The sequence below is a fragment of the Ranitomeya variabilis genome, chromosome 8, assembly GCF_051348905.1.
Source record: "Ranitomeya variabilis isolate aRanVar5 chromosome 8, aRanVar5.hap1, whole genome shotgun sequence".
Lineage (NCBI taxonomy): Eukaryota > Metazoa > Chordata > Amphibia > Anura > Dendrobatidae > Ranitomeya > Ranitomeya variabilis.
In genome coordinates this window covers 220,579,824-220,602,865 of record NC_135239.1, presented here as the reverse complement: position 1 = coordinate 220,602,865, position 23,042 = coordinate 220,579,824, and the positions used below count along the sequence as shown (strand labels likewise).

At 49.8% G+C, this 23,042-nt stretch overlaps 1 protein-coding gene across 15 annotated transcripts in view; it reads left to right on the top strand.

Annotated features, from left to right (window-relative positions):
• The window catches only part of ATP2B2 (ATPase plasma membrane Ca2+ transporting 2), a 513,240-nt gene that overhangs the window by 317,983 nt on the left and 172,215 nt on the right, over window positions 1-23,042 (top strand). For all 15 annotated transcript variants that reach the window (XM_077277278.1, XM_077277286.1, XM_077277282.1 and 12 more), the window contains 2 exons: window positions 8,520-8,777; window positions 8,855-8,980. In XM_077277278.1, coding sequence (XP_077133393.1) covers window positions 8,520-8,777; window positions 8,855-8,980 — 384 coding nt within the window. The remainder of the gene's footprint in view (window positions 1-8,519; window positions 8,778-8,854; window positions 8,981-23,042) is intronic.

Genomic DNA, 23,042 nt, shown 5'->3' with positions numbered 1-23,042 from the left:
AAAAATGCATTGCTTGCAGACCTCAAATAATGTAAAGAAAACAAGTTCATGATCATTTAGAAACAACAATACTAATGTTTTACCTCAGGAAGAGATCAGAAATCAGTATTGTGTGGAATAACCATGATTGTTAATCCCAGCTTTCATGCGTCTTGGCAGCTTTCCACCAGTCTCTCACTCTGCTCCTGGGTGACCTTATACCACTCCTGGTACAATGTCAGCAGTTCTCCTGTGTGTGATGGCTTGTGACTATCCATCTTCCTCTTGATTACATTCCAGAGGTTTTCAATGGGGTTCAGGTCTGGAGATTGGGCAGCCATGACAGGGATTTGATGTGGTGATCCTTCATCCACACCTTGATTGACCTAGCTGTGTGGCATGGCGCATTGTCCTGCTGGAAAAACCAGTCCTCACAGTCGGGGAACATTGCCTGAGCAAAAGAAATCAACTCTTTTTCCAGGATAACCTAGTATGCGGCTTGATTCATATGTCCTTCGCAAAGATTAACCTGCCCAATTCCAGTCTTGCTGAAGCATCCCCAGATCATCACCGATCCTCCACCAAATTTCACAGTGGATACAAGTCACTGTAGCTTGTACAACTCTCCAGGTCTCCGTCTAACCATTAAACGACCCGGTGTTGGGCAAAGCTGAAAATTACACTCATCAGAGAAGATTACCTTACTCCAGTCCTCTATGGCCCCATCCTTATGTCTTTGGCAAACTTCAGCCTGGCTCTCCTTTGCTTCTCATTGATGAAAGGCTTTTTTCTAGCTTGACATGACTTGAGTTCTGCCTCTAGGAGCCTGTTACGAACTGTTCTTGCCATGCACTTCACCCCCGCTGCCATTTGTCATTCCTTTTGAAGGTCACTTGTCATCCTGCGGTTGCTGAATGACATTTGAATAAAATGATGGTCATCCCGGTCAGTGGAGAGTCGTTTTTGCCCTTTGCCGGTCTGTAGCTTCGTTGTCCCTAATATCTGCTGCTTGACCTTGTTGTAATGAACTGCCGTCTTAGAAATTTTAAGGATGGAGGCAACATGACGCTCACTTGTCCCTCTGCTAGTAAAGCCAAAATTGGGCTCTTCTTTCCCTCACTCAAGACTTTTCTTTTCAACTTCTTTGGCATGGCTAAAAGTTATTTTTCCATTCCTATTACTTTTGGGATATTCCTAGCACTTGTTTTGCCATCCAGCTTGTCCTATTGCAGGAGGATTGTGAACAGCACAGCAGGGTTTTTATACTTTCCTTCGTTAAATAAGATTTGGTTCAGGTGATCGCCTCATCAGAAGCACATGAAGTAGAATGAGGTGTACTCTGGTGGAACTCAACTGACACTGGAATAGAATGGCTGTCAGACATGGAGAGAGGCGGATTTTTATACAACTGTGCAGCGGTCTCTTAAATTTTGCCAGAGTTGTATTTATATTGGAGCGTGGCTAATAGTATATTAATGGTGGGTACATATCTGTATTCGGAGGGGAGACACATGTAGGTATACAATGTATGTGATCTTGTTATTTTCAGGGCTGTGAAGATCATCGTGACAAGACAAGTCGTGGCTGGGAGATGTCGACATGTCTGACCAGGTGGAGAAGAAACAGGAGAAAGTGGCTCTAATCAGACGAGACGTCAGCAGTGCCTGGATGGTAGATATTATTCTGTACTGTGTGACGTGGAGTAATATTGTTATCTGTAATATCCCTCATTATACAGTCTCACATTTGTGTGAAATGTCCGTGTGCTTCCAGGTTTTTTTATCGGATGGCACATGGACTCATAGAGTTTAATAGGTCCATTCACACATACAGGAAAATCATGAATCTGAGAATGAGATCCGTGAGGGTCAGAGAATATTCTGATTTTTAGGATCAAAATAGGACATGCTCAATGCGTCTGTAAAAGCAGGCAGCACACCAACACTGCACACAGATACAGGGATGTAGCCTTATGTATAGCACAGTCCCTTAGTATATAGTGTATTCACTTATGTATAACACAGTCCGTTAGTATATAGTGTACTCACTTATGTATAGCACAGTCCCTTAGTATATAGTGTAATCACTTATTATGTATAGCACAGTCGTCTAGTATATAGTGTAATCACTTATGTATAGCACAGTCCCTTAGTATATAGTGTATTCACTTATGTATAACACAGTCCCTTAGTATATAGTGTACTCACTTATGTATAGCACAGTCCCTTAGTATATAGTGTATTCACTTGTTATGTATAGCACAGTCCCTTAGTATATAGTGTAATCACTTATTATGTATAGCACAGTCCCTTAGTATATAGTGTAATCACTTATTATGTATAGCACAGTCGTCTAGTATATAGTGTACTCACTTATGTATAGCACAGTCCCTTAGTATATAGTGTATTCACTTGTTATGTACAGTATAACAGTCCTTTAGTATATAGTGTACTCACTTATGTATAGCACAGTCCCTTAGTATATAGTGTAATCACTTATTATGTATAGCACAGTCGTCTAGTATATAGTGTACTCACTTATGTATAGCACAGTCCCTTAGTATATAGTGTATTCACTTATGTATAACACAGTCCCTTAGTATATAGTGTACTCACTTATGTATAGCACAGTCCCTTAGTATACAGTGTATTCACTTGTTATGTATAACACAGTCCTTTAGTATATAGTGTACTCACTTATGTATAGCACAGTCCCTTAGTATATAGTGTAATCACTTATTGTGTATAACACCATCCTTAGTTACCTAGTTTCCTCTGTTATGTATAACATCATCCCTTATTAAGTACCATCCTCTCAATTTATATATGGTGCCATCCCATATTCTATAGCTTCCTCTGCTTTTATGTACAGTACTGTCTCTTACATAGTGTAATCTTGCTATTTTTGCTATTCACAGCACCCTCTTTTATTACATAGTCCCCTCTTGCTAGATATAAAATGATGGCTGATGGAGCAGTAGGTGACCAGACGACCAGTCCATCAGCTTCTCCATTAGAAAAGAAGCTTTCCCATGCTCCATCAGCCGTCATTGCATTATACATCTCAGAAGACAGGACAGGATATAATAAAGACAGGGCTCTACATAGTCTGATATGTAAGGGACGGTGCTGTACATGACAAGAGAGGGCACTGCGTAATAAGGGACTGCAGTATACACAATAAAGGAGACTATGTAATATATATACATGTATGTGTGTGTATCGCTATACATCAGGGAAAGTATGATGAGCGACCTTGTAGAGCGATACTCGTGGGCTCTCCCCCGCACCCCTTCTTTTCATTTTGACTGACCCTTATGGCAGTGTCTCGGCGTCCTCCATATGCTCCAAGGTAGATCTGCCTGCTGATACTTCTGCCCAGCTTACTGGCTTTTTTCCTACCAAGGTCTTTTGACCTCCCTCTCGATGCAGACCCACAAATTCTTGTGATCAGTATTTTGGAGTATAATCTTGCTCCGTAACCTCCATACCGTGCAGTGTTATATATAACCTGTAGACAGGGACTTATGTGGGGCACTTCCTGCACCTTACAGACATACAGTGCCTACAAGTAGTATTCAACCCCCTGCAGATTTAGCAGGTTTAATAAGATGCAAATAAGTTAGAGCCTTCAAACTTCAAACAAGAGCAGGATTTATTAACAGATGCATAAATCTTACAAACCAAAAAGTTTTGTTGCTCAGTTAAATTTTTATACATTTTAAACATAAAAGTGTGGGTCAATTATTATTCAACCCCTAGATTTAATATTTTGTGGAATAACCTTTGTTTGCAATTACAGCTAATAATCATCTTTTATAAGACCTGATCAGGCCGGCACAGGTCTCTGGAGTTATCTTGGCCCACTCCTCCATGCAGATCTTCTCCAAGTTATCTAGGTTCTTTGGGTGTCTCATGTGGACTTTAATCTTGAGCTCCTTCCACAAGTTTTCAATTGGGTTAAGGTCAGGAGACTGACTAGGCCACTGCAACACCTTGATTTTTTGCCTCTTGAACCAGGCCTTGGTTTTCTTGGCTGTGTGCTTTGGGTCGTTGTCTTGTTGGAAGATGAAATGACGACCCATCTTAAGATCCTTGATGGAGGAGCGGAGGTTCTTGGCCAAAATCTCCAGGTAGGCCGTGCTATCCATCTTCCCATGGATGCGGACCAGATGGCCAGGCCCCTTGGCTGAGAAACAGCCCCACAGCATGATGCTGCCACCACCATGCTTGACTGTAGGGATGGTATTCTTGGGGTCGTATGCAGTGCCATCCAGTCTCCAAACGTCACGTGTGTGGTTGGCACCAAAGATCTCGATCTTGGTCTCATCAGACCAGAGAACCTTGAACCAGTCAGTCTCAGAGTCCTCCAAGTGATCATGAGCAAACTGTAGACGAGCCTTGACATGACGCTTTGAAAGTAAAGGTACCTTACGGGCTCGTCTGGAACGGAGACCATTGCGGTGGAGTACGTTACTTATGGTATTGACTGAAACCAATGTCCCCACTGCCATGAGATCTTCCCGGAGCTCCTTCCTTGTTGTCCTTGGGTTAGCCATGACTCTTCGGACAAGCCTGGCCTCGGCACGGGAGGAAACTTTCAAAGGCTGTCCAGGCCGTGGAAGACTAACAGTAGTTCCATAAGCCTTCCACTTCCGGATGATGCTCCCAACAGTGGAGACAGGTATGCCCAACTCCTTGGAAAGGGTTTTGTACCCCTTGCCAGCCTCGTGACCCTCCACGATCTTGTCTCTGATGGCCTTGGAATGCTCCTTTGTCTTTCCCATGTTGACCATGTATGAGTGCTGTTCACAAGTTTGGGGAGGGTCTTAAATAGTCAGAAAAGGCTGGAAAAAGAGATAATTAATCCAAACATGTGAAGCTCATTGTTCTTTGTGCCTGAACTACTTCTTAATACTTTAGGGGAACCAAACAGAATTCTGGGGGGTTGAGGGGTTGAATAATAAATGACCCTCTGAAAAGACTTTTCACAATTTAAAAAAAACAAAAACAAAGAAATAACATTCTTTTTTGCTGCAGTGCATTTCACACTTCCAGGCTGATCTACAGTCCAAATGTCACAATGCCAAGTTAATTCCAAATGTGTAAACCTGCTAAATCTGCAGGGGGTTGAATGCTAATTGTAGGCACTGTATTGTGTGGGCTGTTCCTTGCACACTCTGGGACTATCCTCACATATCAGTATTATTGAGTGTTCATTATTTCCTGCTGGCTCAGGCTTCATATGTGTACTTTGGTAAGGGATGCCGGGTCTGGATTGTTAGGGGTGTTGGCTGATCACCAGGTTGTATATGTGTTACATTGTTTTTATGTGTTTGTGGTTTTGTATGTTATTTCTACCATTTAATCAGGTGTATGTATGACTGTATGGTCTTTCTGGCCTCTTTTCATGCTATTCTCCCAAGCATGGTGTGGCACCCTGCTCTATATATAGTGGGTGTTTTCAATTTGGAGGTGCACCCTATTCCCTTTTTATTACACTTGTGATATTACATGGGGGAGTGCCCCTCTGTACCAGTCCGTCATTGTTAGTTTACTGTAAGTGATATCTGTAATTTGTATGTAACCCCTCCTCATGTACAGCACCATGGAATCAATGCTGCTATATAAATAATAATAATAATAAATAAAAAAATTATGTGTGATAGTAAATGTGGGAGTGTGTGTATTACATGTGTGATATTACATATGTGAGTGTTTGTATTACAAGTGCGCTATTACATGCAGGGGAGTATCTAGATTACAAGTGTGATATTACACCATGGATTATATTATTAAATGGGGAGTGTCTGCATTACACGGGGGCAGTACTGTATTACACGTGTGATATTACACGGGGAAGCGGCTGTATTTTACGTGTGATATTACACAGGGGGAATTCTGTATTGCATGTTTGATATTACATGGGGGAGTGTGTGTATTACATATGTGATATTACAGGGGGAGTGTCTGTATTACATGTGTAATATTACACTGGGAAGTGTCTTTATTCCACATGTGATATGGAGTGTCTGTATTACATAGGGACGGAGAATATTACACAGCAGTGCATGTGCCTTACATGTCTGATATAACACAGGAGGAATGTCTGTATTACATGTGTGATATTACACAAGGAGTGTCTTAATTACACGTATGTTACACAGGGGAGTGTTTGTATTACACATGCAATATTACACAGGGGAGTGTCTTTATTACATGTGGGTGTGTCTGTATTACACAGGGGATATTACACATTGGTGTGTCTGTATTACACATGTGATATTACACAGGAGAGTTTCTGTATTACACTTGTGATGTTACACAAGGGAATTGTCTGTTTTATACATGTGATATTACACATGGAGAAATGTCTGTATTACATGTGTGATATTACACGGGGAGTGTCCGACGTGTGATATTACATGGGAGTGTCTGTATTACATGTCTGATATTACACAGGGGGAGTGTCCGACGTGTGATATTACATGGGAGTGTCTGTATTACATGTCTGATATTACACAGGGGGAGTGTCTGACGTGTGATATTACATGGGGGTGTATCTATTACATGTGTGATATTACACAGTAGAGTGTCTCTGTTATACATGTGGTATTACTGGGGGGGTGTCTGTATTACACGTGTGATATTCCCATGGGGAGTAATTATATACTGTACATTATATATTATTATTATGTCACAGCTGTATTATTGGGAAGTACAATACTTTGCTGATTCATAAGAAGAATACAAGCAGTTGAGTAATAAGACTGAAGATTCAGGAGGCAAGTGTAGGAGTATATGGGGGCCTCCCTGGATGGTCTGTGGTGTTTCATTGAGGTCATCTCCATGAATAGTCTGGGGGTAATATACTGAAAAGACCTCAAGGAAGGTCAGGGGATGTCAAGGTTGTACAGGGAAGGTGTCCATGAATGGTCAAGGATATGACATACAGAGGAGGAGTTCGTGTGTTGGGGTGGCATATAAATTAGGTGTCACGATATGGTATGAAATATCATATAAGTTTAGTTCTGTTGCTAGCAAGCTGTGGGTTAAAAACCCCCCTTCCCTTTCACTCAGCCAAGAGCTGCCTTGCCAATGTATGTGAGAGGGGAGTTTTATTGAAGAAAGGCATTTACGACCGGCATTTCCTGCCGTGTAAGCTCGTGTCCAGGTATCACTGGACTAGAAGCTTCTAGAATCATGAAAGTCTTTTGTTCTGTTTTTGGAAGATATTAGGCAAATCGTTTAAGTTAAGACCACGAAAACATATATTTGTAATCTCCATCGAAGGAGCTACCCATCACTCTAAACATGAGCTTTTAACTCCATCAGGGGAAGAAGTAGGGATTTCTCTGTAAATATACATCCCAAATAGGACATATTTGATCTCACTAGAATGCCAGCGATAATACGAGATGAATGAGGGGTATGGTGCGATGATGATATGTTCAGCAGCGGAATTACAAGTCTTAGAAAGATTTAGCTTATACTTAGTCAGAATGCAGAGAGAGGAGGGACTGGGATAGCCAGCCTTTTTGGTGATGTCACCAGGTTAAGCTATAACTGTTTTGGCCGGACTCCAGCAGGGAGTCTGTTGCTGGAAGAACACGTGGGTCTGACCTGAAGAGCTGTACCTCATGCATTGGGATTTTTGGGAGCCCCTCCCCCTAGCATGGTGTTTGCCTGAACTGATATGAACTAAGAACATGTGAGTTATCTTTTCTTCCTTTAATCCCTTTATTTTCATAATTACCTTGTACATATTTGCAATTGTCTCACTTGTAACATCTTTGTAAAATATTTTGATAAACACTGCATAAACTTTATGGGTATATTATTTCATGCCAGTTATTTCTCCATGCTCTAAAAACGTACCCTGTCTCTTGAAGGGAAGGTACGCTACTGTTTTGGGGTTTGCTTCGGACCCGTTTAATCGAGGCTGGTGGCAGTGATACCGTGTACTGTGCAGGCCTTTGGGTTTCACTGTAGCGACTGCGGCTTGATAATTATTGTTCCTGCCTGAGTGGGAGTAGTTATCGCGTCGCTGCAGCGCGCCCAATAGCCAGTACATAGCAGGCAGCCTTTCTGGCGACTAATTACCCTAGGTGCAGTACCTAATCTGACCTGAGAGTAAGGGGGGCGCCAGAGAGCTGCAAGTGTTAAGTGGAACTGTAAGCGGGATATACACAAATCCCTGCAGTTCATGGTATATTGAAGAGCAGTGGGATACCTAAAATAAGCCCCTGCTGTAAACTAAGAGGTCAATAACCTTGTGTGTGTTCTTTTCATCACATTGGGGCAGTGGAGGGATAACTAGGATAAGCCCCTCTGCACATGTGATAGCCGTCTGCTGGTCTAAAGTTACCCCGATCCGTGACATATTGTGGGCAGCGGCTAAGGGATCTTGACAGTCGCGGTGTGAATCGTGACATTAGGTCTTCATGAATGGTCAAGATTCTATATACTGAAGAAGTCTGATTGGTGGCTCAGGGTGTGGCAAACAGAGGTGATCAGCTTCTCATTGTGAAATTCTTGCAGGTTGTGGTGGAGTTGCAGCTGGAGCAGAAGATGAGGGTGAAGCAGAAGCAGGTTGGATTGAAGGAGCTGCTATTCTTCTCTCGGTTGTCTGTGTTGTGCTCGTCACTGCTTTCAATGATTGGAGTAAAGAAAAGCAGTTCCGAGGTCTCCAAAGCCGTATTGAGCAGGAGCAGAAGTTTACTGTGGTGAGGGCTGCTCAGGTCATTCAGATCCCAGTGGCGGAACTTGTGGTTGGAGACATTGCACAAGTAAAATACGGTAGGTTTTATGGCTGCTGCTGATCAGCTCATCAGAAGGAAAGGTAAACACATTCATCTGGATTCTCTCATCCTCAGGGGACCTGCTTCCTGCAGATGGCGTCTTTATTCAGGGGAATGATCTGAAAATTGATGAAAGTTCTCTAACCGGAGAGTCAGATCAGGTCCGCAAATCTGTGGATAAAGATCCCATGCTTCTGTCAGGTAATGTACAACCCAGAGCAGAGACGCCCCACCAGAGCAAAATGGTGGCTGATCCTCCGATCCATGGAGACCATGACTGATATCACTTCACTGATCCAGCCAGGGACAGATTACAACCAAGACCAGAAACCTAGAGCAATAGATGCCCAGAGTGAATCAAGGGTAGACCTAGTGCTTTTGATGCTCTCTCCTCGTGAGAGTAATACCAGAGCTATTAATACTCTCTCATCTCCTCATCAAGGGTAATATCACAGGTATAAATACCCTCTCTTCAACGACAGTGGTAGCAGAGTTATTCCCTATCATGATGGAGAATGTTCTGGACAATTTGTGTTCAGGATTTCCATGCTCCATGATCCAGAAGGATTTTGTCAGCAGACATTTGTGTTTTAAATCTCTATATGTTATAATTGCAGGATGGTACAGTCTCACTGACACGCCTGAGTGACTTGCCGTAGAGGGTTCTCTGTCATTGATATGCCCGAGTGAATATACATAGAGTCCCTCTCATTGACCTACCCGAGCAACCTATGTCAGCTTGCCCTGGTGGGCCAATAAAAGAGAACCCTCTATGTCAGCTTGTTTGGGTGGGCCAATAAGAGAAAGTCCTCTATGTCAGCTCACCCAGGTGGGCCAATTAGAGAGGGCCCTTTATGTGCGTTCGTCCTCGTTGGACTATAGCAGAGAGCTCTTTATGTCAGCTCACCAAGGTGGGCCAGTAAGAGAGAATGCCCTCTATGTCAGCTCGCCTAGATGGACCAGTAAGAGAGAGATCCCTCTATGTGAGTTGGCCAAGGGGGACCAGTAAGAGAGAGATCCCTCTATGTGAGTTGGCCAAGGTGGGCCAGTAAGAGAGAGAGCCCTCCATGTCAGCTCGCCAAGGTGAGCCAGTAAGAGAGAGAGCCCTCTATGCCAGCTTGCCTAGGTGAGCCAGTAAAAGAGAGCCCTCTATGTCTGCTTTCTTAGATTGGCCAGTAAGAAAGAGAGAACACTGTCAGCTCGCCTAGATGAGCCAGTAAGAGAGAGAGAGAGCCCTGTATGTCAGCTCGCATAGATGGGCCAGTAAGAGAGAGAGCCTTGTATGTCAGCTCGCCTAGATGGACCAGTAAGAGAGAGATCCCTCTTTGTGAGTTGGCCAAGGGGGACCAGTAAGAGAGAGATCCCTCTATGTGAGTTGGCCAAGGTGGGCCAGTAAGAGAGAGAGCCCTCCATGTCAGCTCGCCAAGGTGAGCCAGTAAGAGAGAGAGCCCTCTATGCCAGCTTGCCTAGGTGAGCCAGTAAAAGAGAGCCCTCTATGTCTGCTTTCTTAGATTGGCCAGTAAGAAAGAGAGAACACTGTCAGCTCGCCTAGATGGGCCAGTTAGAGAGAGAGCCCTATATGCCAGCTCACCTAGCTGGGCCAGTAAGAGAGAGAGCCCTCTATGTAAGCTTGCCTAGGTGGGCCAGTAACAGAGAATGCCCTTCATGTCAGCTCGCCAAGGTGGCCCAGTAAGAGAGAGAGCCCTCTATGTCAGCTCGCCTAGGTGGGCCAATAAGCAAGAGAGCCCTATATGCCAGCTCACCTAGGTGGGCCAGTAAGAGAGAGAGCCCTTTATGTCAACTCACCTAGCTGGGCCAGTAAGAGAGAGAGCCCTCTATGTAAGCTTGCCTAGGTGGGCCAGTAACAGAGAATGCCCTTCATGTCAGCTCGACAAGGTGGCCCAGTAAGAGAGAGAGCCCTCTGTCAGCTCGCCTAGGTGGGCCAATAAGCAAGAGAGCCCTATATGCCAGCTCACCTAGGTGGGCCAGTAAGAGAGAGAGCCCTTTATATCTGCTTGCCTAGGTGGGCCAGTAAGAGAGAGAGCCCTCTGTCAGCTCACCTAAATGGGCCAGGAAGAGAGAGCCCTCTATGTCAGCTCGCCTTGATGGGCCAGTATGAGAGAGAGCCCTCTATGTGAGCTCGCCAAGGTGAGCCAGTAAGAAAGAGAGCCCTCTATGTCAGCTTGCCTAGATGGGCCAGTAAGAGAGAGAGCCCCCTATGTCCACTCGCCTAGGTGGGCCAGTAAGAGAGACAGCCCCTCTGTCAGCTCGCCTAGGAAGGCCAGTAAGAGAGAGAGCCCTCTATGCCTTCGCTTGCGTAGATGGTCCATTTCAGTTCGCCTAGATGGGCCAGTAGGAGAGAGAGCTTTCTATGTGAGCTTGCCAAGGTGAGCCAGTAAGAGAAAGAGCCCTCTGTCAGCTCGCCTAGATGGGCCAGTAAGAGAGAGAGCCCTCTGTCAGCTCGCCTAGATGGGCCAGTAAGAGAGCCCTGTCAGCTCGCCTAGATGGGCCAGTAAGAGAGAGCCCTATGTCAGCTCGCCTAGATGGGCCAGTAAGAGAGAGAGCCCTCTATGTAAGCTTGCCTAGGTGGGCCAGTAACAGAGAATGCCCTTCATGTCAGCTCGCCAAGGTGGCCCAGTAAGAGAGAGAGCCCTCTGTCAGCTCGCCTAGGTGGGCCAATAAGCAAGAGAGCCCTATATGCCAGCTCACCTAGGTGGGCCAGTAAGAGAGAGAGCCCTTTTATATCCGCTTGCCTAGGTGGGCCAGTAAGAGAGAGCGAGCCCTCTGTCAGCTCACCTAAATGGGCCAGGAAGAGAGAGCCCTCTGTCAGCTCGCCTTGATGGGCCAGTATGAGAGAGCCCTCTATGTGAGCTTGCCAAGGTGATCCAGTAAGAGAGAGACCCCTCTATGTCAGCTCGCCTTGATGGGCCAGTATGAGAGAGAGCCCTCTATGTGAGCTCGCCAAGGTGAGCCAGTAAGAGAGACAGCCCCTCTGTCAGCTCGCCTAGGTAGGCCAGTAAGAGAGAGAGCCCTCTATGCCTTCGCTTGCGTAGATGGTCCATTTCAGTTCGCCTAGATGGGCCAGTAAGAGAGAGAGCTTTCTATGTGAGCTTGCCAAGGTGGGCCAGTAAGAGAAAGAGCCCTCTGTCAGCTCGCCTAGATGGGCCAGTAAGAGAGCCCTGTCAGCTCGCCTAGATGGGCCAGTAAGAGAGAGCCCTATGTCAGCTCGCCTAGATGGGCCAGTAAGAGAGAGAGCCCTCTATGTGAGTTGGCCAAGGGGGACCAGTAAGAGAGAGATCCCTCTATGTGAGTTGGCCAAGGTGGGCCAGTAAGAGAGAGAGCCCTCCATGTCAGCTCGCCAAGGTGAGCCAGTAAGAGAGAGAGCCCTCTATGCCAGCTTGCCTAGGTGAGCCAGTAAAAGAGAGCCCTCTATGTCTGCTTTCTTAGATTGGCCAGTAAGAAAGAGAGAACACTGTCAGCTCGCCTAGATGGGCCAGTTAGAGAGAGAGCCCTATATGCCAGCTCACCTAGCTGGGCCAGTAAGAGAGAGAGCCCTCTATGTAAGCTTGCCTAGGTGGGCCAGTAACAGAGAATGCCCTTCATGTCAGCTCGCCAAGGTGGCCCAGTAAGAGAGAGAGCCCTCTATGTCAGCTCGCCTAGGTGGGCCAATAAGCAAGAGAGCCCTATATGCCAGCTCACCTAGGTGGGCCAGTAAGAGAGAGAGCCCTTTATGTCAACTCACCTAGCTGGGCCAGTAAGAGAGAGAGCCCTCTATGTAAGCTTGCCTAGGTGGGCCAGTAACAGAGAATGCCCTTCATGTCAGCTCGCCAAGGTGGCCCAGTAAGAGAGAGAGCCCTCTGTCAGCTCGCCTAGGTGGGCCAATAAGCAAGAGAGCCCTATATGCCAGCTCACCTAGGTGGGCCAGTAAGAGAGAGAGCCCTTTATATCTGCTTGCCTAGGTGGGCCAGTAAGAGAGAGAGCCCTCTGTCAGCTCACCTAAATGGGCCAGGAAGAGAGAGCCCTCTATGTCAGCTCGCCTTGATGGGCCAGTATGAGAGAGAGCCCTCTATGTGAGCTCGCCAAGGTGAGCCAGTAAGAAAGAGAGCCCTCTATGTCAGCTTGCCTAGATGGGCCAGTAAGAGAGAGAGCCCCCTATGTCCACTCGCCTAGGTGGGCCAGTAAGAGAGACAGCCCCTCTGTCAGCTCGCCTAGGAAGGCCAGTAAGAGAGAGAGCCCTCTATGCCTTCGCTTGCGTAGATGGTCCATTTCAGTTCGCCTAGATGGGCCAGTAGGAGAGAGAGCTTTCTATGTGAGCTTGCCAAGGTGAGCCAGTAAGAGAAAGAGCCCTCTGTCAGCTCGCCTAGATGGGCCAGTAAGAGAGAGAGCCCTCTGTCAGCTCGCCTAGATGGGCCAGTAAGAGAGCCCTGTCAGCTCGCCTAGATGGGCCAGTAAGAGAGAGCCCTATGTCAGCTCGCCTAGATGGGCCAGTAAGAGAGAGAGCCCTCTATGTAAGCTTGCCTAGGTGGGCCAGTAACAGAGAATGCCCTTCATGTCAGCTCGCCAAGGTGGCCCAGTAAGAGAGAGAGCCCTCTGTCAGCTCGCCTAGGTGGGCCAATAAGCAAGAGAGCCCTATATGCCAGCTCACCTAGGTGGGCCAGTAAGAGAGAGAGCCCTTTTATATCCGCTTGCCTAGGTGGGCCAGTAAGAGAGAGCGAGCCCTCTGTCAGCTCACCTAAATGGGCCAGGAAGAGAGAGCCCTCTGTCAGCTCGCCTTGATGGGCCAGTATGAGAGAGCCCTCTATGTGAGCTTGCCAAGGTGATCCAGTAAGAGAGAGACCCCTCTATGTCAGCTCGCCTTGATGGGCCAGTATGAGAGAGAGCCCTCTATGTGAGCTCGCCAAGGTGAGCCAGTAAGAGAGACAGCCCCTCTGTCAGCTCGCCTAGGTAGGCCAGTAAGAGAGAGAGCCCTCTATGCCTTCGCTTGCGTAGATGGTCCATTTCAGTTCGCCTAGATGGGCCAGTAAGAGAGAGAGCTTTCTATGTGAGCTTGCCAAGGTGGGCCAGTAAGAGAAAGAGCCCTCTGTCAGCTCGCCTAGATGGGCCAGTAAGAGAGCCCTGTCAGCTCGCCTAGATGGGCCAGTAAGAGAGAGCCCTATGTCAGCTCGCCTAGATGGGCCAGTAAGAGAGAGAGCCCTCTATGTGAGTTGGCCAAGGGGGACCAGTAAGAGAGAGATCCCTCTATGTGAGTTGGCCAAGGTGGGCCAGTAAGAGAGAGAGCCCTCCATGTCAGCTCGCCAAGGTGAGCCAGTAAGAGAGAGAGCCCTCTATGCCAGCTTGCCTAGGTGAGCCAGTAAAAAAGAGCCCTCTATGTCTGCTTTCTTAGATTGGCCAGTAAGAAAGAGAGAACACTGTCAGCTCGCCTAGATGGGCCAGTTAGAGAGAGAGCCCTATATGCCAGCTCACCTAGCTGGGCCAGTAAGAGAGAGAGCCCTCTATGTAAGCTTGCCTAGGTGGGCCAGTAACAGAGAATGCCCTTCATGTCAGCTCGCCAAGGTGGCCCAGTAAGAGAGAGAGCCCTCTATGTCAGCTCGCCTAGGTGGGCCAATAAGCAAGAGAGCCCTATATGCCAGCTCACCTAGGTGGGCCAGTAAGAGAGAGAGCCCTTTATGTCAACTCACCTAGCTGGGCCAGTAAGAGAGAGAGCCCTCTATGTAAGCTTGCCTAGGTGGGCCAGTAACAGAGAATGCCCTTCATGTCAGCTCGCCAAGGTGGCCCAGTAAGAGAGAGAGCCCTCTGTCAGCTCGCCTAGGTGGGCCAATAAGCAAGAGAGCCCTATATGCCAGCTCACCTAGGTGGGCCAGTAAGAGAGAGAGCCCTTTATATCTGCTTGCCTAGGTGGGCCAGTAAGAGAGAGAGCCCTCTGTCAGCTCACCTAAATGGGCCAGGAAGAGAGAGCCCTCTATGTCAGCTCGCCTTGATGGGCCAGTATGAGAGAGAGCCCTCTATGTGAGCTCGCCAAGGTGAGCCAGTAAGAAAGAGAGCCCTCTATGTCAGCTTGCCTAGATGGGCCAGTAAGAGAGAGAGCCCCCTATGTCCACTCGCCTAGGTGGGCCAGTAAGAGAGACAGCCCCTCTGTCAGCTCGCCTAGGAAGGCCAGTAAGAGAGAGAGCCCTCTATGCCTTCGCTTGCGTAGATGGTCCATTTCAGTTCGCCTAGATGGGCCAGTAGGAGAGAGAGCTTTCTATGTGAGCTTGCCAAGGTGAGCCAGTAAGAGAAAGAGCCCTCTGTCAGCTCGCCTAGATGGGCCAGTAAGAGAGAGAGCCCTCTGTCAGCTCGCCTAGATGGGCCAGTAAGAGAGCCCTGTCAGCTCGCCTAGATGGGCCAGTAAGAGAGAGCCCTATGTCAGCTCGCCTAGATGGGCCAGTAAGAGAGAGAGCCCTCTATGTAAGCTTGCCTAGGTGGGCCAGTAACAGAGAATGCCCTTCATGTCAGCTCGCCAAGGTGGCCCAGTAAGAGAGAGAGCCCTCTGTCAGCTCGCCTAGGTGGGCCAATAAGCAAGAGAGCCCTATATGCCAGCTCACCTAGGTGGGCCAGTAAGAGAGAGAGCCCTTTTATATCCGCTTGCCTAGGTGGGCCAGTAAGAGAGAGCGAGCCCTCTGTCAGCTCACCTAAATGGGCCAGGAAGAGAGAGCCCTCTGTCAGCTCGCCTTGATGGGCCAGTATGAGAGAGCCCTCTATGTGAGCTTGCCAAGGTGATCCAGTAAGAGAGAGACCCCTCTATGTCAGCTCGCCTTGATGGGCCAGTATGAGAGAGAGCCCTCTATGTGAGCTCGCCAAGGTGAGCCAGTAAGAGAGACAGCCCCTCTGTCAGCTCGCCTAGGTAGGCCAGTAAGAGAGAGAGCCCTCTATGCCTTCGCTTGCGTAGATGGTCCATTTCAGTTCGCCTAGATGGGCCAGTAAGAGAGAGAGCTTTCTATGTGAGCTTGCCAAGGTGGGCCAGTAAGAGAAAGAGCCCTCTGTCAGCTCGCCTAGATGGGCCAGTAAGAGAGCCCTGTCAGCTCGCCTAGATGGGCCAGTAAGAGAGAGCCCTATGTCAGCTCGCCTAGATGGGCCAGTAAGAGAGAGAGCCCTCTATGTCAGCTTGCCTAGATGGGCCAGTCAGAGAGAGAGCCCGCTATGTCAGCTCACCTAGATGGGCCAGTAAGAGAGAGAGCCCTATGTCAGCTCACCTAGATGGGCCAGTAAGAGAGAGAGCCCTGTCAGCTCACCTAGATGGGCCAGTAAGAGAGAGAGCCCTCTATGTAAGCTTGCCTAGGTGGGCCAGTAACAGAGAATGCCCTTCATGTCAGCTCGCCAAGGTAGCTCAGTAAGAGAGAGAGCCCTCTGTCAGCTCGCCTAGGTGGGCCAATAAGCAAGAGAGCCCTATATGCCAGCTCACCTAGGTGGGCCAGTAAGAGAGAGAGCCCTTTATATCTGCTTGCCTAGGTGGGCCAGTAAGAGAGAGAGAGCCCTCTGTCAGCTCACCTAAATGGGCCAGGAAGAGAGAGCCCTCTATGTCAGCTCGCCTTGATGGGCCAGTATGAGAGAGAGCCCTCTATGTGAGCTCGCCAAGGTGAGCCAGTAAGAAAGAGAGCCCTCTATGTCAGCTTGCCTAGATGGGCCAGTAAGAGAGAGAGCCCCCTATGTCCACTCGCCTAGGTGGGCCAGTAAGAGAGAGAGCCCTCTATGCCTTCGCTTGCGTAGATGGTCCATTTCAGTTCGCCTAGATGGGCCAGTAAGAGAGAGAGCTTTCTATGTGAGCTTGCCAAGGTGGGCCAGTAAGAGAAAGAGCCCTCTGTCAGCTTGCCTAGATGGGCCAGTAAGAGAGAGAGCCCGCTATGTCAGCTCGCCTAGATGGGCCAGTAAGAGAGCCCTGTCAGCTCGCCTAGATGGGCCAGTAAGAGAGAGCACTATGTCAGCTCGCCTAGATGGGCCAGTAAGAGAGAGAGCCCTCTATGTCAGCTTGCCTAGGTGGGCCAATAAGCAAGAGAGCCCTATATGCCAGCTCACCTAGGTGGGCCAGTAAGAGAGAGAGCCCTTTATGTCAACTCACCTAGCTGGGCCAGTAAGAGAGAGAGCCCTCTATGTAAGCTTGCCTAGGTGGGCCAGTAACAGAGAATGCCCTTCATGTCAGCTCGCCAAGGTGGCCCAGTAAGAGAGAGAGCCCTCTATGTCAGCTCGCCTAGGTGGGCCAATAAGCAAGAGAGCCCTATATGCCAGCTCACCTAGGTGGGCCAGTAAGAGAGAGAGCCCTTTATATCCGCTTGCCTAGGTGGGCCAGTAAGAGAGAGCGAGCCCTCTGTCAGCTCACCTAAATGGGCCAGGAAGAGAGAGCCCTCTATGTCAGCTCGCCTTGATGGGCCAGTATGAGAGAGAGCCCTCTATGTGAGCTTGCCAAGGTGATCCAGTAAGAGAGAGACCCCTCTGTCAGCTCGCCTTGATGGGCCAGTATGAGAGAGAGCCCTCTATGTGAGCTCGCCAAGGTGAGCCAGTAAGAGAGACAGCCCCTCTGTCAGCTCGCCTAGGTAGGCCAGTAAGAGAGAGAGCCCTCTATGCCTTCGCTTGCGTAGATGGTCCATTTCAGTTCGCCTGTAAGCGAGAGAGCCCTGTCAGCTCACCTAGATGGGCCAGTAAGAGAGAGAGCCCTCTATGTCAGCTCACCTAGATGGGCCAGTAAGAGAGAGCCCTATGTCAGCTCGCCTAGATGGGCCAGTAAGAGAGAGAGCTCTGTACATCAGCTCGCCTAGATGGGCCAGTAAGAGAGAGAGCCCTCTGTCAGCTCGCCTAGGTGGGCCAGTACGAGAGAGAGCTCCTCTATGTCAGCTCGCCTAGATGGGCCAGTAAGAGAGAGAGCCCTCTGTCAGCTTGCCTAGATGGGCCAGTAAGAGAGAGAGCCCTCTGTCAGCTCACCTAGATGGGCCAGTAAGAGAGAGCCCTCTGTCAGCTCGCCTAGATGGGCCAGTAAGAGAGAGAGCCCTATGTCAGCTCGCCTAGATGGGCCAGTAAGAGAGAGCCCTCTGTCAGCTCGCCTAGATGGGCCAGTAAGAGAGAGAGCCCTATGTCAGCTCGCCTAGATGGGCCAGTAAGAGAGAGAGCCCTCTATGTCAGCTCGCCTAGATGGGCCAATAAGAGAGAGAGCCCGCTATGTCAGCTCGCCTAGATGGGCCAGTAAGAGAGAGAGCCCTATGTCAGCTCGCCTAGATGGGCCAGTAAGAGAGACCTCTATGTCAGCTCGCCTTGATGGGCCAGTGAGAGAGAGAGCCCTCTGTCAGCTTGCCTAGATGGGCCAGTAAGAGAAAGCCCTCTGTCAGCTTGCCTAGATGGGCCAGTAAGAGAGAGAGCCCTCTGTCAGCTCGCCTAGATGGGCCAGTAAGAGAGAGAGCCCTTTGTGTCAGCTCGCCTAGATGGGCCAGTAAGAGAGAGCCCTCTGTCAGCTCGCCTAGATGGGCCAATAAGAGAGAGAGCCCTATGTCAGCTTGCCTAGATGGGCCAGTAAGAGAGAGAGCCCGCTATGTCAGCTCGCCTAGATGGGCCAGTAAGAGAGAGAGCCCTATGTCAGCTTGCCTAGATGGGTGAGTAAGAGAGAGAGCTCGCTATGTCAGCTCGCCTAGATGGGCCAGTAAGAGAGAGAGCCCTATGTCAGCTCGCCTAGATGGGCCAGTAAGAGAGAGAGCCCTATGTCAGCTCGCCTAGATGGGCCAGTAAGAGAGAGAGCCCTCTATGTCAGCTCGCCTAGATGGGCCAGTAAGAGAGAGAGCCCTATGTCAGCTCGCCTAGATGGGCCAGTAAGAGAGAGAGCCCTCTATGTCAGCTCGCCTAGATGGGCCAGTAAGAGAGAGAGCCCTATGTCAGCTCGCCTAGGTGGGCCAGTACAATAGAGAGCCTTCTGCCTGCTCACCTAGATGGGCCAGTAAGAGAGATTCCTTTATGTGAGCTCGCCAAGGTGGGCCAGTAATAAAGAGAGCCCTCTGTCAGCCTGCCTAGCTGGGTCAGTAAGGGAGAGAGCCCTGTGCCAGCTCGCCTAGATGGGCCAGTATGAGAGAGAGCCCTCTATGTGAGCTCGCCAAGGTGGGCCAGTAAGAGGTAGAGCCCTCTTTCAGCCCGCCAAGGTGGGCCAGTAAGTGAGAGAGCCCTCTATGTCAGCTCTCCTAGATGGACAAGTAAGAGAGCCCCCTATGTCCGCTCGCCTAGGTGGGCCAGTAAGAGAGAGAGCCCTCCATGCCTTCGCTTGCATAGATGGTCCATTTCAGTTCGCCTAGGTGGGGCAGTAAGAGAAAGAGCCCTCTGTCAGTTCGCCTAGATGGGCCAGTAAGAGAGAACCCTCTATGTCAGCTCACCTAGATGGGCCAGTAAGAGAGAGCCCTATGTCAGCTCGCCTAGATGGGCCAGTAAGATAGAGAGACCCTCTACATCAGCTCACCTAGATGGGCCAGTAAGAGAGAGCCCTATGTCAGCTCGCCTAGATGGGCCAGTAAGATAGAGAGTCCTTTATGTCAGCTCACCTAGATGGGCCAGTAAGAGAGAGAGCCTTGTCAGCTCACCTAGATGGGCCATTAAGAGAGAGAGCCCTATGTCAGCTCGCCTAGATGGGCCATTAAGAGAGAGAGCCCTATGTCAGCTCACCTAGATGGGCCAGTAAGAGAGAGAGCCCTATGTCAGCTCGCCTAGATGGACCAGTAAGAGAGAGAGCCCTATGTCAGCTCGTCTAGATGGGCCAGTAAGAGAGAGAGCCCTATGTCAGCTCGTCTAGATGGGCCAGTAAGAGAGAGCCCTATGTCAGCTCGCCTAGATGGGCCAGTAAGAGAGAGAGCCCTATGTCAGCTCGCCTAGATGGGCCAGTAAGAGAGAGAGCCCTATGTCAGCTCACCTAGATGGGCCAGTAAGAGAGAGAGCCCTATGTCAGCTCACCTAGATGGGCCAGTAAGAGAGAGAGCCCTATGTCAGCTCGCCTAGATGGGCCAGTAAGAGAGAGAGCCCTATGTCAGCTCGTCTAGATGGGCCAGTAAGAGAGAGAGCCCTATGTCAGCTCGCCTAGATGGGCCAGTAAGAGAGAGCCCTATGTCAGCTCGCCTAGATGGACCAGTAAGAGAGAGAGCCCTATGTCAGCTCGTCTAGATGGGCCAGTAAGAGAGAGCCCTATGTCAGCTCGCCTAGATGGGCCAGTAAGAGAGAGAGCCCTATGTCAGCTCGCCTAGAAGGGCCAGTAAGAGAGAGAGCCCTATGTCAGCTCGCCTAGATGGGCCAGTAAGAGAGAGCCCTATGTCAGCTCGCCTAGATGGGCCAGTAAGAGAGAGAGCCCTATGTCAGCTCGCCTAGAAGGGCCAGTAAGAGAGAGAGCCCTATGTCAGCTCACCTAGATGGGCCAGTTAGAGAGAGAGCCCTATGTCAGCTCACCTAGATGGGCCAGTAAGAGAGAGAGCCCTATGTCAGCTCGCCTAGATGGGCCAGTAAGAGAGAGAGCCCTATGTCAGCTCGCTTAGATGGGCCAGTAAGAGAGACCTCTATGTCAGCTCGCCTTGATGGGCCAGTGAGAGAGAGAGCCCTCTGTCAGCTCGCCTAGTTGGGCCAGTTAGAGAGAGCCCTCTATGTCAGCTCGCCTAGATGGGCCAGTAAGAGAGAGAGCCCTATGTCAGCTCGCCTAGATGGGCCAGTAAGAGAGAGAGCCCTATGTCAGCTCGCCTAGATGGGCCAGTAAGAGAGAGAGCCCTATGTCAGCTCGCCTAGATGGGCCAGTAAGAGAGAGAGCCCTATGTCAGCTCGCCTAGATGGACCAGTAAGAGAGAGAGCCCTCTGTCAGCTCGCCTAGATGGGCCAGTAAGAGAGAGCCCTATTTCAGCTCGCCTAGATGGGCCAGTAAGAGAGAGAGCCCTATGTCAGCTCACCTAGATGGGCCAGTAAGAGAGAGAGCCCTATGTCAGCTCACCTAGATGGGCCAGTAAGAGAGAGAGCCCTATGTCAGCTCGTCTAGATGGACCAGTAAGAGAGAGCCCTATGTCAGCTCACCTAGATGGGCCATTAAGAGAGAGAGCCCTATGTCAGCTCACCTAGATGGGCCAGTAAGAGAGAGAGCCCTATGTCAGCTCGCCTAGATGGGCCATTAAGAGAGAGAGCCCTATGTCAGCTCACCTAGATGGGCCAGTAAGAGAGAGAGCCCTATGTCAGCTCGCCTAGATGGACCAGTAAGAGAGAGAGCCCTATGTCAGCTCGTCTAGATGGGCCAGTAAGAGAGAGAGCCCTATGTCAGCTCGTCTAGATGGGCCAGTAAGAGAGAGCCCTATGTCAGCTCGCCTAGATGGGCCAGTAAGAGAGAGAGCCCTATGTCAGCTCGCCTAGATGGGCCAGTAAGAGAGAGAGCCCTATGTCAGCTCACCTAGATGGGCCAGTAAGAGAGAGAGCCCTATGTCAGCTCACCTAGATGGGCCAGTAAGAGAGAGAGCCCTATGTCAGCTCGCCTAGATGGGCCAGTAAGAGAGAGAGCCCTATGTCAGCTCGTCTAGATGGGCCAGTAAGAGAGAGAGCCCTATGTCAGCTCGCCTAGATGGGCCAGTAAGAGAGAGCCCTATGTCAGCTCGCCTAGATGGACCAGTAAGAGAGAGAGCCCTATGTCAGCTCGTCTAGATGGGCCAGTAAGAGAGAGCCCTATGTCAGCTCGCCTAGATGGGCCAGTAAGAGAGAGAGCCCTATGTCAGCTCGCCTAGAAGGGCCAGTAAGAGAGAGAGCCCTATGTCAGCTCGCCTAGATGGGCCAGTAAGAGAGAGCCCTATGTCAGCTCGCCTAGATGGGCCAGTAAGAGAGAGAGCCCTATGTCAGCTCGCCTAGAAGGGCCAGTAAGAGAGAGAGCCCTATGTCAGCTCACCTAGATGGGCCAGTTAGAGAGAGAGCCCTATGTCAGCTCACCTAGATGGGCCAGTAAGAGAGAGAGCCCTATGTCAGCTCGCCTAGATGGGCCAGTAAGAGAGAGAGCCCTATGTCAGCTCGCTTAGATGGGCCAGTAAGAGAGACCTCTATGTCAGCTCGCCTTGATGGGCCAGTGAGAGAGAGAGCCCTCTGTCAGCTCGCCTAGTTGGGCCAGTTAGAGAGAGCCCTCTATGTCAGCTCGCCTAGATGGGCCAGTAAGAGAGAGAGCCCTATGTCAGCTCGCCTAGATGGGCCAGTAAGAGAGAGAGCCCTATGTCAGCTCGCCTAGATGGGCCAGTAAGAGAGAGAGCCCTATGTCAGCTCGCCTAGATGGGCCAGTAAGAGAGAGAGCCCTATGTCAGCTCGCCTAGATGGACCAGTAAGAGAGAGAGCCCTCTGTCAGCTCGCCTAGATGGGCCAGTAAGAGAGAGCCCTATTTCAGCTCGCCTAGATGGGCCAGTAAGAGAGAGAGCCCTATGTCAGCTCACCTAGATGGGCCAGTAAGAGAGAGAGCCCTATGTCAGCTCACCTAGATGGGCCAGTAAGAGAGAGAGCCCTATGTCAGCTCGTCTAGATGGACCAGTAAGAGAGAGCCCTATGTCAGCTCACCTAGATGGGCCATTAAGAGAGAGAGCCCTATGTCAGCTCACCTAGATGGGCCAGTAAGAGAGAGAGCCCTATGTCAGCTCACCTAGATGGGCCAGTAAGAGAGAGCCCTCTATGTCAGCTCGCCTAGAAGGGCCAGTAAGAGAGAGAGCCCTATGTCAGCTCGCCTAGATGGGCCAGTAAGAGAGAGAGCCCTATGTCAGCTCACCTAGATGTGCCAGTAAGAGAGAGAGCCCTATGTCAGCTCGCCTAGATGGGCCAGTAAGAGAGAGAGCCCTATGTCAGCTCGCCTAGATGGGCCAGTAAGAGAGAGAGCCCTATGTCAGCTCGCCTAGATGGGCCAGTAAGAGAGAGAGCCCTATGTCAGCTCGCCTAGATGGACCAGTAAGAGAGAGAGCCCTCTGTCAGCTCGCCTAGATGGGCCAGTAAGAGAGAGCCCTATTTCAGCTCGCCTAGATGGGCCAGTAAGAGAGAGAGCCCTATGTCAGCTCACCTAGATGGGCCAGTAAGAGAGAGAGCCCTATGTCAGCTCACCTAGATGGGCCAGTAAGAGAGAGAGCCCTATGTCAGCTCGTCTAGATGAACCAGTAAGAGAGAGCCCTATGTCAGCTCACCTAGATGGGCCATTAAGAGAGAGAGCCCTATGTCAGCTCACCTAGATGGGCCAGTAAGAGAGAGAGCCCGATGTCAGCTCACCTAGATGGGCCAGTAAGAGAGAGAG